The sequence below is a fragment of the Sminthopsis crassicaudata genome, chromosome 2 (assembly GCF_048593235.1).
Source record: "Sminthopsis crassicaudata isolate SCR6 chromosome 2, ASM4859323v1, whole genome shotgun sequence".
In the NCBI taxonomy this organism is placed as follows: Eukaryota; Metazoa; Chordata; class Mammalia; order Dasyuromorphia; family Dasyuridae; genus Sminthopsis; species Sminthopsis crassicaudata.
The window spans coordinates 188,284,744-188,298,853 of record NC_133618.1 but is presented as its reverse complement, the minus strand read 5'-3'; the positions used below and the strand labels follow the sequence as shown (position 1 = coordinate 188,298,853).

The 14,110-nt window shown below is 33.0% G+C and overlaps 1 protein-coding gene across 6 annotated transcripts in view; it reads left to right on the top strand.

Moving 5' to 3' along the window:
- The window catches only part of DLGAP2 (DLG associated protein 2), a 1,171,101-nt gene that overhangs the window by 485,071 nt on the left and 671,920 nt on the right, over positions 1-14,110 (top strand). The window contains exon 1 of one of the 6 annotated variants that reach the window (XM_074287977.1): positions 3,044-14,077. The exons of the other annotated variants lie outside the window; for them this stretch is intronic. Within the exon in view, the coding sequence (XP_074144078.1) occupies positions 14,020-14,077 (58 nt within the window). The 5' untranslated portion in view covers positions 3,044-14,019. Of the gene's footprint in view, positions 1-3,043; positions 14,078-14,110 lie in introns of those variants that run through there. 6 annotated transcript variants of the gene reach the window in all.

Below are 14,110 nucleotides of genomic sequence, written 5' to 3'. Positions count from 1 at the left end.
AATTTTCACATGTTTTCTCCCTATTCCCACTCTCTTTAATGAAATTAAAATTGTTTGTATGATTTTTTTCTTTGACCCACTTATTCTTTAGAATTAGATTATTTAATTTCAATTAATTTTTAATCTAACTTTCTACTTTCCTTTGTTGAATATAATTTTATTGTATTATGATCTGAAAGGAATACATTTATCATTTCTGCCTTTCTAAATTGGATTTTGAGTTTTATAGCCCTTATATATGGTCAATTTTTGTGTATATGTCATATGCTATTGAGAAAAAGGTATATTTCTTTTTTGTTTCCATTCATTTTTCTCCAGTGGTCTGTAATTTCTATTTTTAAAAAAATATTCTGTTTACCTCCTTTGTGTCTTTATTGTTTGTTTTTTGTTGTATTTATCAAGTTCTGAGAAGAGATAACTGAAGATTTCCACTCATATAGTTTTGCTGTCTATTTCTTCCTGTAACTCACTTAACTTCTCTTGTAAAAATATGAATACTATACCTCTTGATACACATATGTTTAGTATTGATATTGCTTCATTTTCTATGATACATTTTTAACAAGATGTAATTTTCTCCCTTATCTTTTTTAATCAGATCTATTTTTTGCTTTTAATTTGAGTTCAGAATTGCTACTCCTGCTTTTTGGATTTTAGCTGAAGTATAATAGATTCTGCTCCACCTCCTTAGCTTTACTCTGTGTGTGTCTTTCCACTTTAAATGTGTTTCTTAAAAACAATATAATGTCAGATTCTAGTTTTTGATCTGCATTGCTGTCTGCTTCCATTTTATAGGAAAGTTCAACCCATTCACATTCACAGTTATGATTACTATGTATTTTTCTTCATCCAAATTTTTTCTTTACCTTTATCCTCTTTCTCTCTTTTTCACTCTTTTCCATTACCATGTTGTTGTTATTGCTTGTTCTTCATTCTTGAAGAGAACCATGATATCAGGAAAGTAACGTCATGACATGCAAGAGAAGTGGATTTAGGTGAGTGAGGACTGTGAAAGGTCACCACTCTCACTCTCCTTCGAAGCCATCTGAAAACAGTGGAAATATATAGGTAAAAACTACTGGAGATGGTCTCAAATGAAGTGGAAAACCTTGGCCTTTTTTTAGCTGAGGTCTTTACTAGGTCTCAGTTTGACTGAGCCAATTTCCATTTAGTAATTAAGGCTAGTAAGAATGAGGCAAAGACTGGCTTCTCAGTCTAAAAAGTCAGTGTGAAGAGGGAAGACCTTTGGCTTTCTGACCAAAAAAATTGCTATTTGAGCCAAGAGGGCCCAAATAATTACAAGTTGGGCTTGTCTATTGTTGGGCAATCAATGAGTGCTACATTGAAAAGAGTGAGAGAAGTGCCACAGAGATGGAATCAATCAGTCTATCCATCCAGAAGTAACTAATTAACAAACAGTTACTGTGTGCCCTGTACTATGCTTAATACCAGTTAATGCAATATCTCTGCTTACAATGAGCTTAAATTCTAATGGAAGGCAATCAAGAAGTACATATATAATTGTAAAAATATATATTTATATATATATATGCACATATATATATATACATATATACATGTATATAAGTAAAAATTAAGATATGCAAATAAATACAAAATAGTTGAGTATAAGGAATTTTGAAAGAGAGAGTAAGTACTAGCAGTTGAGTGATAAGGGAAAGGCTTCAGATAGAAGTCAGTAAGTGAGATTCATCTTGGAGGAAGGAAGTTGATGAGGCAGAAGTGAATTAGGGATGACCCAGTGCAAAGGCACAGAGATGAGATATTGAATGAAGATAAGAGGGAAAAGGTCAACCATTGTCATTTTTTAATGGAAAGAGAATGGATGCTGTGAACTATAATCCTGTAGAAAGCAAAAGAAATAGTGAGCAGGGATGATACACATCTAACTTCCTGTCATTTTCTGACAGTTAATGAACTATCAATAGATCAGGAATGCTGTAGATTTAATGTACCAAGATTTTTAGCAGAGCATTTGATAAAATCCCTCGTGTATTGTTTTAGGAAAGACAAAGATGTGGGCTGGGTAGTACACAGTTTGATGGATTTTAAACAGACTGAATGACTGGACTTGAATGACTCAATGTCTCCTTAGAAAATATATAGTCTCTAGTTGAAAAGTTTAAAAATGAGTGAGGTTTTTTTTGACCTGTTTAGTTAAATATTTTTCTCGATGATTTAAATAAAAGTATAGATAGCAATCAATTAATCAACAAGCATTTATTAAGCCCCCATTGCAAGTGAGATTTTGAGAATACAAATACAAAAAATGAAATAATCTTTATTTCCAAGTCTGATAATTAAATATGTATATGATTCCAAGCAAGGAGGGATAATTAATATGTTTGACTATAGAATCAGTATCCAAGGACCTTAGCAGGCTAAAGTGTCCTGCTAAAAAAATCTAATAAGATGAATTATGATAGTGATAAATATAAAATCTTACAGTAGTGTTCTAAAGTCATCTGCAAAATTGCAAGAGAAGTGTGGGAGTTTCAGAGGACTTGAAGCTAAATATGAATCAGTATTATGATATGGCAGTGAAAGAAGTTAACATGAATTTAGATTAATTTCAGACAGTATAATATCCTTCTGAACTTTGTTGTGGCCAGACTGTATTAAGAATATTCTATACAATTGCAGCCTTTACATTCTAGGAAGGATATTGATAAGATGAAAGGAAGGGTAGGAAATAAGCACTTATATCACATCAATTATGGTCCAGGTTTTATGCTAAGACCTTTTATAATTATCATCTCATTTGATAAACTGTAAAGTATTCAGAGAAAGATGACTAGGGTGGTGAAGTTCCTTGATAGCTTTGCATTTGAGGATCAATTGAAGATACTAGAAATTTTTAGGTTTGAAGAAGAGAAGATTAAAGGAACATATGAAATCTGTGTTCAAATATTCAAAGGGTGGATATACAAACACACATATATGTAAAGTGTATATATGTATGTGTATATATATATATATATATATATATATATATATATATACATATATATATATATACATATGTAGTTGTATGTGTGTGTACTTTTTTATTTGCTTGATCCTTAGGAGACTATAGTAATGAGTGAAAGATGTAACCCCCTTGCAAAAACAATATTTAAGCCTAATGTAAAGAAAAAGTTCCTAATAATTAGTGGAATGGTTCTTGGTAAGTGGACTTTCTTCAACCAGATGTTTAGGACTTGTTTCATTTTTATAGATTACTCTCACCAGAAAGTCTTCAAGTGGAAGAAAATTGATCACTTCTTGTGGATATTGTGCATGGATTCTTGCTCAGAAATATTTTAGACCAAATGATTTCCCATGTTCTTTTCAGTTCTGAGATACTGTATTCTACTTCATGATAGAATTTATGTCTGTTCTGCACAAATTAGTGGAGGTCATACAGTACAATAAAGTGAAAAGAAATAATTGAATTTAGAGTTTGAACATGACTTCTAACCCAAATCAGCTACTAAGTGGTGGTATAAATTATAGCTTCTCTAAGCCTCAGTTTTCTCATGTGAAAAACTTGGAGATTGGACTAGAACTTGGCTATAATATTCTGTGATTTTATTAAGGTACATTTCAGCTCAACATAGGAGCAACTTTTACAATAGCTAAAATTTGAACAATCTTGCTTAGGCAGTCCCTGTCCCTGGCAGGGTTCAGACCCAGACTGGCAAACTTCCAACCAGCAATACTATAAAAGGGATTACTTTATAAATAGGGTAGTGCGTTATTTAATCTCTAAGGTTCCCTCCAACTCTAAAATTCTATCATTTTCTGAAAATGACTTAATCTCAGAATAAAAGCCCTGAAAGCTATCCATTGGTCATTCTTAATTGCTGTTCTGAGGCTTTTCTTAATCAAAAGGAAGGAGATATTTTCTTCTATCCATCAGCTCTCTTAGAGAGGCAACTTCATTCCAACTTTTGAATAATGTGAACAGAAGTGTCAGGTAGATTAGTGTGTTCTTCTCTGAAGTAGTTGGAGCAGACAGTAATCAGTCTTAATTTACCAGCTGTGTCTTAGAACCACTGATAATAGTAGTCCCATTTTTCAGTGGAGAAAATGAAGTTACTGGCATTCATGATATATGAAGAAAAGCTTGTATACCAAACGAATTGTGAAAACAATTTAATCAGACTTCTAAAACACATGTTGTAAGCATATTTATGTGTGTTGATTTAATTAGTAGGACACAGCTTACAATTTCAAGCTTATCAGTAAAGTGGAAAGTGGAATAGTCAGATCCCAGATATGTGAATTATTATTCAAATCCTCCATCATTGCTAATGGGTTCCATAAAGACTTCCTCTAACATTTGTGGAAATGATTTCTATGTAAGTCCATTACCATGGCTTTTTAAAATTTCAGATGGCTGAGGTTAGGAAACAATGTTAAAAGAAAGTTATAGGACTATATCTTTTATTTAAGCCTTTCAAAAGGATGTCAGAATGTGACAGTAATGAGACTGTGTCTATAAAAATTGGGCTTTACCCATTTTACCAGGAAATTGGCAATATTTTAATGCCATTATTTATGTTCAGTAACTTATGTGTCCTTTTGTGGTTAGTGGGAAATAGGTTGTAATATATTTAGCAGGTTTAAGTCCATTTGAGTCCTTATGCTACTCTGAAAAAAACATGCCTTTTCAAAACAAAATATAACAAAAATAATAATGGCTATATTGAAGGAATTGGTGTCATGGCTATAAGTTATAGCAGTTGAGAAGATGTAATATCCCTTAATGATGGGGAAAAGAATGATGGGAAAATTACTGGATTTGATTGGGTTCAAATGACAGCTTTGAGGCTTTGTCAAATTTCTTAAACTCTCTGGACCTGTTTTCTAATCAATAAAATAAGTGGAGTAGACTTAACACCCATAGTTCTAGTCTAAGAAATTATAAATCTAAACTCCTTTTGCTGAGAAATAGAATCTCATTTTTATTTTTTTATTCAACAATATAAGACTAACCTTGTAGTGATACACAGGAATATAATTTGGGGTGATGAATTTAGTTTTAAAAAATGAAATCTGAGGGAATTCTCATCATTTGTAACCATAAATAAAGAATCCATAATTGATTAAGACACAAAGTCTTGAAGGAAAAATATTGTTGTTTTTAAAGAGATGGTAACAACTAGCATTTGATGATTCAGAATGAAGGACTAAATTAGAATGCTTAACAGGAGTTCTGAACCTCAGCCAATATACTCTGACCTTAGTTCTGTTTCTTCACAACAAATATTAGCATTTCTATTTTGCTTGAAGGAATACACTGTTCTTTCTTCATAATAAACCCATGAAGCAAAGAGTACAAATATTAGTCTTGGAATGTAAACTCTTTAAGGGTAGGAGCTATTCCATTTTTCTCTTAGTATCCTTATTTCCCAGGAATTAACTAATTAATGGTAACCTCAGACTAGAACTCAGATCTAACTCCTTCCTATTTTAAAGTTATTCTTCCTGCCTTAGAAAGCATATTGTAGTAAACACAACATGAATTTCCTTTAATTACTGAAAAATTTCCATCACAACTTTGAATAACGACAGTCTTATCAATTGCTAAAAAAATTAAGTTAAAAAAGCATTCTAAGTCCAAAAGATATAGTGAAGTGCTTTTTTTTCTAGTTCTTTAATGATTATTTTATTGTTTTCATTTTCTTTAGTCATAAAATCAGAATATCTAAATACGATAGAGGAAAAAATATGGTTAATCAAGGAGTTGCACTACTAAATAATACTTGTTTTCTTAGGATATTTTTTATAATGTGAACTATTTCCAATTAAAAACACTTCAGAAAAAGTACTTTCACTGTTATTTTTGTGTATAAGTGCAAAGGGGTTAGTAAATAAGGACTGTGTGGTGATTAGTGTGCTTGAAGAGGAAGACGTAGGTTTAAATATTGCCACCCATAATTAGCAGCCATGTGATCCTGGGTGACTTACTTAACCTTGCTCAGACTTGCTTTCTTCATATGTAAAATATTTGTAAATACACAACACACACATACATACATACTTACACATATACATGTATGTGCCTGTATGCCACTTAATTAAGGATTAAATGAGAAAATTATGATTAGATTTAGAGTTGGAAGGGACTATAGAAGTCATTAAGTCCACAACTCCTTCATTTTAAAATGAAGAAATGAGACCTAGAAAGGCCAAACGATTTGTCCAATACTAGTAACAGTAAGTTAGTATTTCAATGAAAGTCTTGATTTCAAATCCAAGAAGGAAGGTAGTGACTCAGTGGATAGATAACTGAATCTGGTGTCAGAAAGACCCAAGTTCACATTCAATCTCAGTTACTCCCTAGCTATGTGTGGACAAGTTATTTAACTTCTATTTGCCTTAGTTTTCTCAACTGTAAAATGGGGATAATATCACCTCCTTCACATTTTGAGGAATAAATGAGATAGTTTTTTATATTTTTAAATGATTATAATGGTGTGTAGAACATGATAGGGACTACGTAAATGATTATTCTCTTTCTTCCTCAACCTCTTTCCATTAGTTTATACTGTTTCTTTCAGAGATGTGGCAAATTTTATAGCTTTGCTTAAAAGCCAGACAAATGATTATTAAATATGTTAATGGACTTTAAACTATCTTCTGAAGAGCACCTTTTGTAGCAGAGTAAAGAATATTTGTGTGACTGCACCTGGATGCTTTGTCATCTGTTTCTAGTGGGAAATAGAAGCCTTAAAATCTACAAAGGAGATCTTTGAGCTGACTGTGACTACTGTTTGCCTTGCTTTGGTATTCTCTTTCACTTGAATGAGTCTGTAATTGTTCTAAATTGCCTTGTACATTGCTGTGATATATCCTACACTTAAAACAGCTTAATAAAACCTACTGACATTATAATATAGATCAACTTAAGTAATAGTGTGCTTCATCCTCAGTCCCATTGCACGGTGAAAGCAGACCCTCCTTTCTTATCTTTCAAGGGTAACTATGAGAAACACCACTTTTTTCTACAGGAAATTAATTACTTCGAGGTGATTTTAGATAGTAATAAGGCTCACACCTGTGATTTCATTGTGGAAGGGAATTCTTGGATGAGATAGTTTGTACCATTGCATTTTATGGTCTCAGAGAGTTGGCGAGGATCACTAAACCATTATATTATATATAGCTAAGACTTAGAGGCAAATCTGTTTCACTCAAAGTCTGATTCTTCCACACTGCTTTTAAAGATAATTTTACCCAATTTAACCAAAGGGTTAAATGATAACTATTTGCCTTTTAATCTTATGTCAATCTTTAAATGTCTTAGGAGTGATAAACAAAAGTACCATACCTTCACTGAGTATCTGAGTATAATGACATAATTTCGTTTTAAAAAACGGAAGCACCTTCCAACTAAGTCTATTTTCTATTTGGGAGTATTGCCTCTCCCAGGAGTTCTCAGTGAATTTTTATGGTGATTTCAATTGTTCCTTGAGTAGTTCTTGCATCAGCCCTAACTTCTTCTCCAGCCCACTGACACAGCTTCAGATTAATCCCAGAGTGTGTCATGAATCAGTGGGATGAGAGTTAATAGGAGGCAGCAAAAATGTAATAATGCACCAACCCAACACAGAATGTTTCTTGCCAATGGAAATGTGACTGTTTGGAGTTAGTTGTATGTAGATGATTATACTGGCATAGGGAGCAGTCTATAGTTTAAACCTGAACACATTCAAATTCTATCCTCTATGGTTTGCATTTATATCACTGTGTAATGCCGTGCACACTCTTACTTTTCCAGAAATCTCTGCAGTATTCAATGGACCAAACATTTGAATGACATTTACAACCTGCTCATACTGTTTCACATAAAGATGTGATGGGAGGCAGCATATTGTATCAGAATGAGTACTAGCTTTGTTGTCAGAGGACCTTGATTCAAATCCTAGCTCTGACATAATCAATATGTCCCTAGACAAGTCATTTTACCTATAGAGGTCTAAATTTTTTCATCTTCAAGAATGAGGATTTTGGAATAGATGATCTCTGAAACCCCTTCCTACTCTAAAACCCCATGCTAAGATGATACAAATTTAGAGAGATATTCTTATATGTTCACATATTTATTCTTTATACTCCCACTCTCTTTTGCATATTTTCTTATTCTACACCTCATCCCAAAACAAATATTTCCTTTAGCTTGTTATGGCCCCATGTGTGCTCACTTACTCCCCTCCTAACTCATTTGTGCGTGCAAAATTCTTTCATTTTAAGGGGTCATCCTAAAGGATACGTCTTGGAGTGCCCTCATCATTATGATATCGAATAACCCTGAAGTCAAGGTGCCAGTGGGTAATGGCATGAAGCGCCCACCAGCAGCTGTGTTGTCATTTAGCAACCTTAGGAAATACATTCTGAAAATCCATAATGAAACTTTTGAAAAATCTCCTGCTGCAGAGGGATATTTAAGGTAGCAAGTCTGAAACATAGTGTGGGCAGGTTGCTAAGCAACAACCAGTTTCTACAAAATCTGGCACTTTACTTGTTAAAATAAATGGTGAGGCACATATCATCTAACTATAGGACTCCTTGGCAGAATAGGTGGGTTCCCTTGTTGGCTGACCTAGAACCCAATGGGTTCTGGGCTTAAAACTAGATAATAATAGATACATTCAAAACTCTGAATTTCACAAGGTTGTATAGATTATGTGTTATAAGCCATATAGTCTATTAATGAGTCCTGCTAAAAACATTTAATGAATGAATATAAATAATTATTAATCATTTCATATATGACAATCACTATCCTAAGAGTTGGACATACAGATAGAAAATTAAGACAGACCATTCAATCAGCTTATATTCTAATAAAAGAAAAAAAAAAAAAAAGAACTATATAAGAGAATCAAGGATACATAATTTCTAGTGATTTCCTTCTAAGTTTTGAACCAATGTAAGTCCTAAATATTCCAAAACTATCATATAATATCACAATAAGACCTTCAAAAGGTCAACTGGTGAATTTGTGGCCAAAGTAAAAAAAAATCAGCTAATTTTCTTTTGTAAGTTTCAAAATTAATCATAATGTAGCATATTGAATAGAAAGAACATTGGATTTGGAGTCAGAACATTTTCAGTAAAGTCTTAGGTTTTCAAGCTGTGGGAACTTGGACAATTACTTGAATTTCCTGAAATGATAATCATTGAATCAGAGAATTTGAGATGAAGAAAGGACTATAGTAGACTTCTAGTCCAATTCATATATGCAAGAAATCCTCAGTGTAGCACACCTGACAACTGTTTATTGAACCTCTGCTTGAAGGCCCAAAAGGAGGCTTACCCCATCTTGAGATAGACCATTCTACTATGGGATGCTGGCATTACTTTCCCATTTCACTGGATTTCTACTTTCCCATTTCACTGGATTTCTATGAAGGTTACATAAAATACTTTATGTAAAAATACTTATAAAATCGTTTAAGTGTTATAATCAACTAAGCTTCAAAATCTCCTGGTTTCTCAAGAAATATCCTGACAAACTCCTTGACTTTTTGCTGGTGAAAAACAGATAGAAATTATAGAAAGGCAAATTTAAGGCTAAATATTAAAGTTTGTATAGGAAGAAGAGAAGATTTAAGGAGAAGTTCAGTCTAAGAAAAAACTGCCTAACAATTAGTAATGTCAAAAAGTGAATGGACCACCACAGTAGGTTGTGAATTATCCATCACTGATGGATGGATAGCTATTTATTGGAATGTAGTAGAGAATATTTCTGTTAGACAAGTATTAGATTCTATAATCATTTTGCTCCTTTCCAACCTATGATTATTTTCCCTCCAGTATAGGAGATATGACACAAATAGGGGCAAGACTGGGAAGAATATAGGGACACAAAGAGCAAGGAAGTAACAGGATGGAAGGAGGTTTTGGACATGGCTCAAAAAGAAACTCACAATGGCATAAGGGATTAGGAAAAACTGGAAAATGCTATAGTATTTGTAGAATGAGGCTTCTAATTCCTTACAAAAATAATGATAATAAAGGGTGGAAATACAGCATTTTAAAGTTTGCAAGTTGCTTCAAATACATTTATCACATTCATTCATTGTTGCAACTCTGTGCAGAAGGTGATGTTATTCATTTTTCAAATGAGGTAACTATACCCTTGAAATCCTGGTCCCTTCCTACCTTTCTAGTCTTCTTATACTTTAATGCCATCCATGAAATTTTGGCTCTGGGAATTTTTTCTCTGATTTCCCACATCCTTGGATTGCTTTCCTACTTCATTTCTGCCTACATATTTCCCTGGTTCCTTTTAAGTCCCACCTAAAATTCCACCTTATGTAGGAAGTCTTTCCTAATTCTAGTGTCCCTGCTCACAATTTCCTATCTATCCTGTGTATAATCTATTTGTACATATTTGTTCATTTGTTTTTCCTCCATTAGATTATGAGCTCCTTGAAAACACTGACAGTCTTTTTGTGTCTTTAGCACTTAACATAGTGGGTACTGATGGTAGTTATCTTTAAATATACACACATATGTATTTGTATATATACATATACAAATATACAAACATACACACACACACACACACACACACACACATATATATATGTAATCACTGACTAAGGATCAAAAATTTACTTTGGGTCATACAACTTAATTAATCTTAGGTGAAATTCAAACCCAAGTCTTTCTGATTTTCAGCCCCATACTCCAACTTCTATGCAGCACTCTATCTATATTTTTATCTAGGGTATCCTTGACCATGTGATAATGGCAGATACATTTGAGCATTTGCTGGATAATTGCTCGCTTAAATATACAAGCCAGAGTTTCAGCTTTTACTCCTCAGTCAGCAGGAATGCTAATGGTATTCACTGGATTAATAAATAGTGTAAAAAGCAAACCCAGGTCTTTAGACCTATATAGTAGGTCTAGAAGACCTACTCTTTCTTCCCTTTGTAATCCTGACTACCATATCCCTATTCTATTCCATGATTACTGTACTTAAAATAGTTTAAGGTTATTTTTAAAGTGGAAGGAAGTTCTGTTTATGTGAACGATTGGACCTTTGAGACTTGAATTGGCAGGATAGCATATAGAAGAAAAATTGTTGGTAAATAACTTCATTCTGTGTTATAGTCAAATAGGCCTTCCCTTTATCAAGGGAACAAGCAAGTTCTCTGGGGAGAGAGGGTATATTCATAATCACCCTGAGCCAGGCTTGCTATATTAATCCCTGCTACTGCCTCTTTTGATTCAGCTTAAATTGGGTGACTTGGTACATCTCTTCCCACTTTTTTTTTGGGGGGGGGCTGGTATTTAGCCCAGAAAAGAGGAAAAACAGCTCTTTGAGAGATTATTATGGAATTTTAGATCTGGAAGGAAATGTGAAGATCATTTTAGAAATCCCACTTACCAAAACAACAACAACAACAACAACAAAACAAAACAAACAACAACAACAACAACAACAAAACAAAAAAAACAAAACACAAGACCTTAGCATGCCAACTAGAGGAAGTGATTTACCTAAGGCCATAGATAATTAACTGAAGAATCTAGACCAGAATACAAGACTTGGTATAGGAATTATTTCCATGGTATTTAAGAAGATGATATTATAAATGTCAGATAATGAAATATAGGATGTTGAATATGATCTCTTCAATTCTTTCTAGACTTCTCATATTTTACTTTTCTCTGCCATGATACTAGCTTGCTGGCTATTCCTCTCTCACAACACTCCATCTTCTATTTCTGTGCTTTTTCAAAGGCTGTCTTCCTTGCCCAGGAATGCTCTTGAAATTCCTGGCTTCTTTTAAGCTCCAGTTCAAATTTCAGTTTTTATAGGAAGCCTCTCTATTCACATCACCTGTGAATTCTTTCCTTCTATTCTGTGGACTTCCTCCTGGCAAGTCCGTATTATTGGTGGGATCCAAATCCAGGATTTTCTGTTACCAAGTCAAGTACTTTATCCTCTGTTGAGTTGACAATTTATTTAAAATAAAATTTAACTAATGGAAGTTTTAAAGCTGTGCTTAATTACAATATTTTATTTCTTTTCAACTTTATTACTCTGACTTGAGTATACACTTAGACTGAATATACATTTATTAAGTGCCTCTTACATAAAGAACACTGTTAGGTATTAGAGAGATAAAGTCACTATAGATGATATGCAATATTACATGATCAGTGAATCAAAAGATAAAGTAAATAGATGTATTAGGGGAGAAGAAACTGTCAAAGTTCCACAGTCTGATATATATGGAAGAAATGTTCCAGGTGATTTTTCCTCATTCTTGTGTCTTAAAAGAGTGGTCCAATTTTTATATAACATCAAGAAATTAACAGTGAGGTCAGATGCTAGATTGTTTAAAGTTATTTGGTGTGATCAAGTACTTTGTAGACTAGGACAAAAATGGTCTTCTTAACTTATACCTACCCTGGATTTTGACAGGAAACAAACCTTCAAAGATAAAGGATATATTCAGTGTGTCCAAAACTAACTTTCAGGGATGCTGATGATGCCTAGAGAAATTTTTGAATGGAATACTTTTATTAAGCCTCTTAGCATTCATTTGGGTTCCATCAACATTATATATATTTCACACATGCTGACAATTTTGTCAAATGCCGCATATTTCCTGTCTTGATGCATGATATTCTTTGACCTTGAAGCTAAGAGAGCACAAAAAATGGAGAAAAGTATACCTCAACAAGGTCAGGTACCATCCCTTGGTTTTGATTCTCTTTCTCTTGATCGTATTACAAAATATTTTTTTCACATACTTACCCAACCCTTTAGTAGCAAGCAGGTCAAAATCAATGGTTCCAAGTTTAACGATGTTACAGTATATTTTATGTTAGAAGTTTGAAATTTTATTCAGTTTGTGTTTTATACAACACTGTATAATCATTTTGAACTATAACTAACATTTTCTTATCTTTAGTACACCATGAGGTAAGTCAAAACAAATTATTACATATCTTTGTGTGTATCTATGTGCATTATATGTTTAATTTGGGAAAATGATTAAAAGCTGTTTTGAAATATCCTTCATTTTGACAATTGAATGTTTTCTTCAGAAACAGAAATTGGTGCTTTACTTTGTTGCTATTATTGAATGTTGTTAATTGTTAATTTTTTTTTTTACTTTTGGGATATCTGAAATATTTAAAAAATGACATGTAATTAATTAAAAAAAAAAAAAACAAACATCCCTTATCACTCTAGATACAAGTGAAAACCCTGCAAACTCATGAATAAATTGTCAAAACAAATATTTGGCATGGTGGAAAGAGCGTTGGATTGAGTCAGAAAATTTGGGTTTGGATCTAAACCATACCTTTTTCACCTCAAGCAAGTCACCTTAATCTCTCAGTTTTTTCATCTACAAATATACATGGCTTATAAACCTTTCAAGATTTTTCGGTTGTAAATCTGTACTCCTAATATATCTACTCCATTTCTTCAAAACACCATTTCCAACACATGTATCCAATTCATTTTAAGATTGCAAATTTCTTGTACTTGTTTCATTAGCAAGATAAAGAGTTTCTAAATTAGATACCATTTTACAAATCTACTTATAATAATGTTTCTTTACAGTATGCTTCTGAAGGTTATGCCAATGCCCATTGGAGATTCAAAATCATATGCAGACAATTTTATTGAACCATTCTTTGCTTAAAAGTGATATCATTTGATCAGATATAGAGGTTATTCCAAGTTTGTTCATAAACACAAAGTGTGTTCTGTATTCATAATCAATGTCCAATATTGAAATGCTGCCCTTCATAAACTGCAGAACATAGAAATATCATCAGTTAGAGTTAGAAAGCCGTTGAAATCCCTTAAAGTATCTGTTCAAAATTGTATTCACATGGACAACTATAAAGTATATTTTCTTGTGTATTAATCACTTTAGGGATCATTTAGTGGCAGCCTGTGAGCTCTGTAAAGTGGAATCCTTACTTTCACTTTTCAAAACGGCATGTGTAGAAGGTTGGCCCTGACAGATGGAACTGAAAGTGACTAAAATCAAAGGAAACTTGCATGGATTGACTCTGTTCAAAGGTACAGTACTTTCTATGTAGAAAGTTTTTCTTT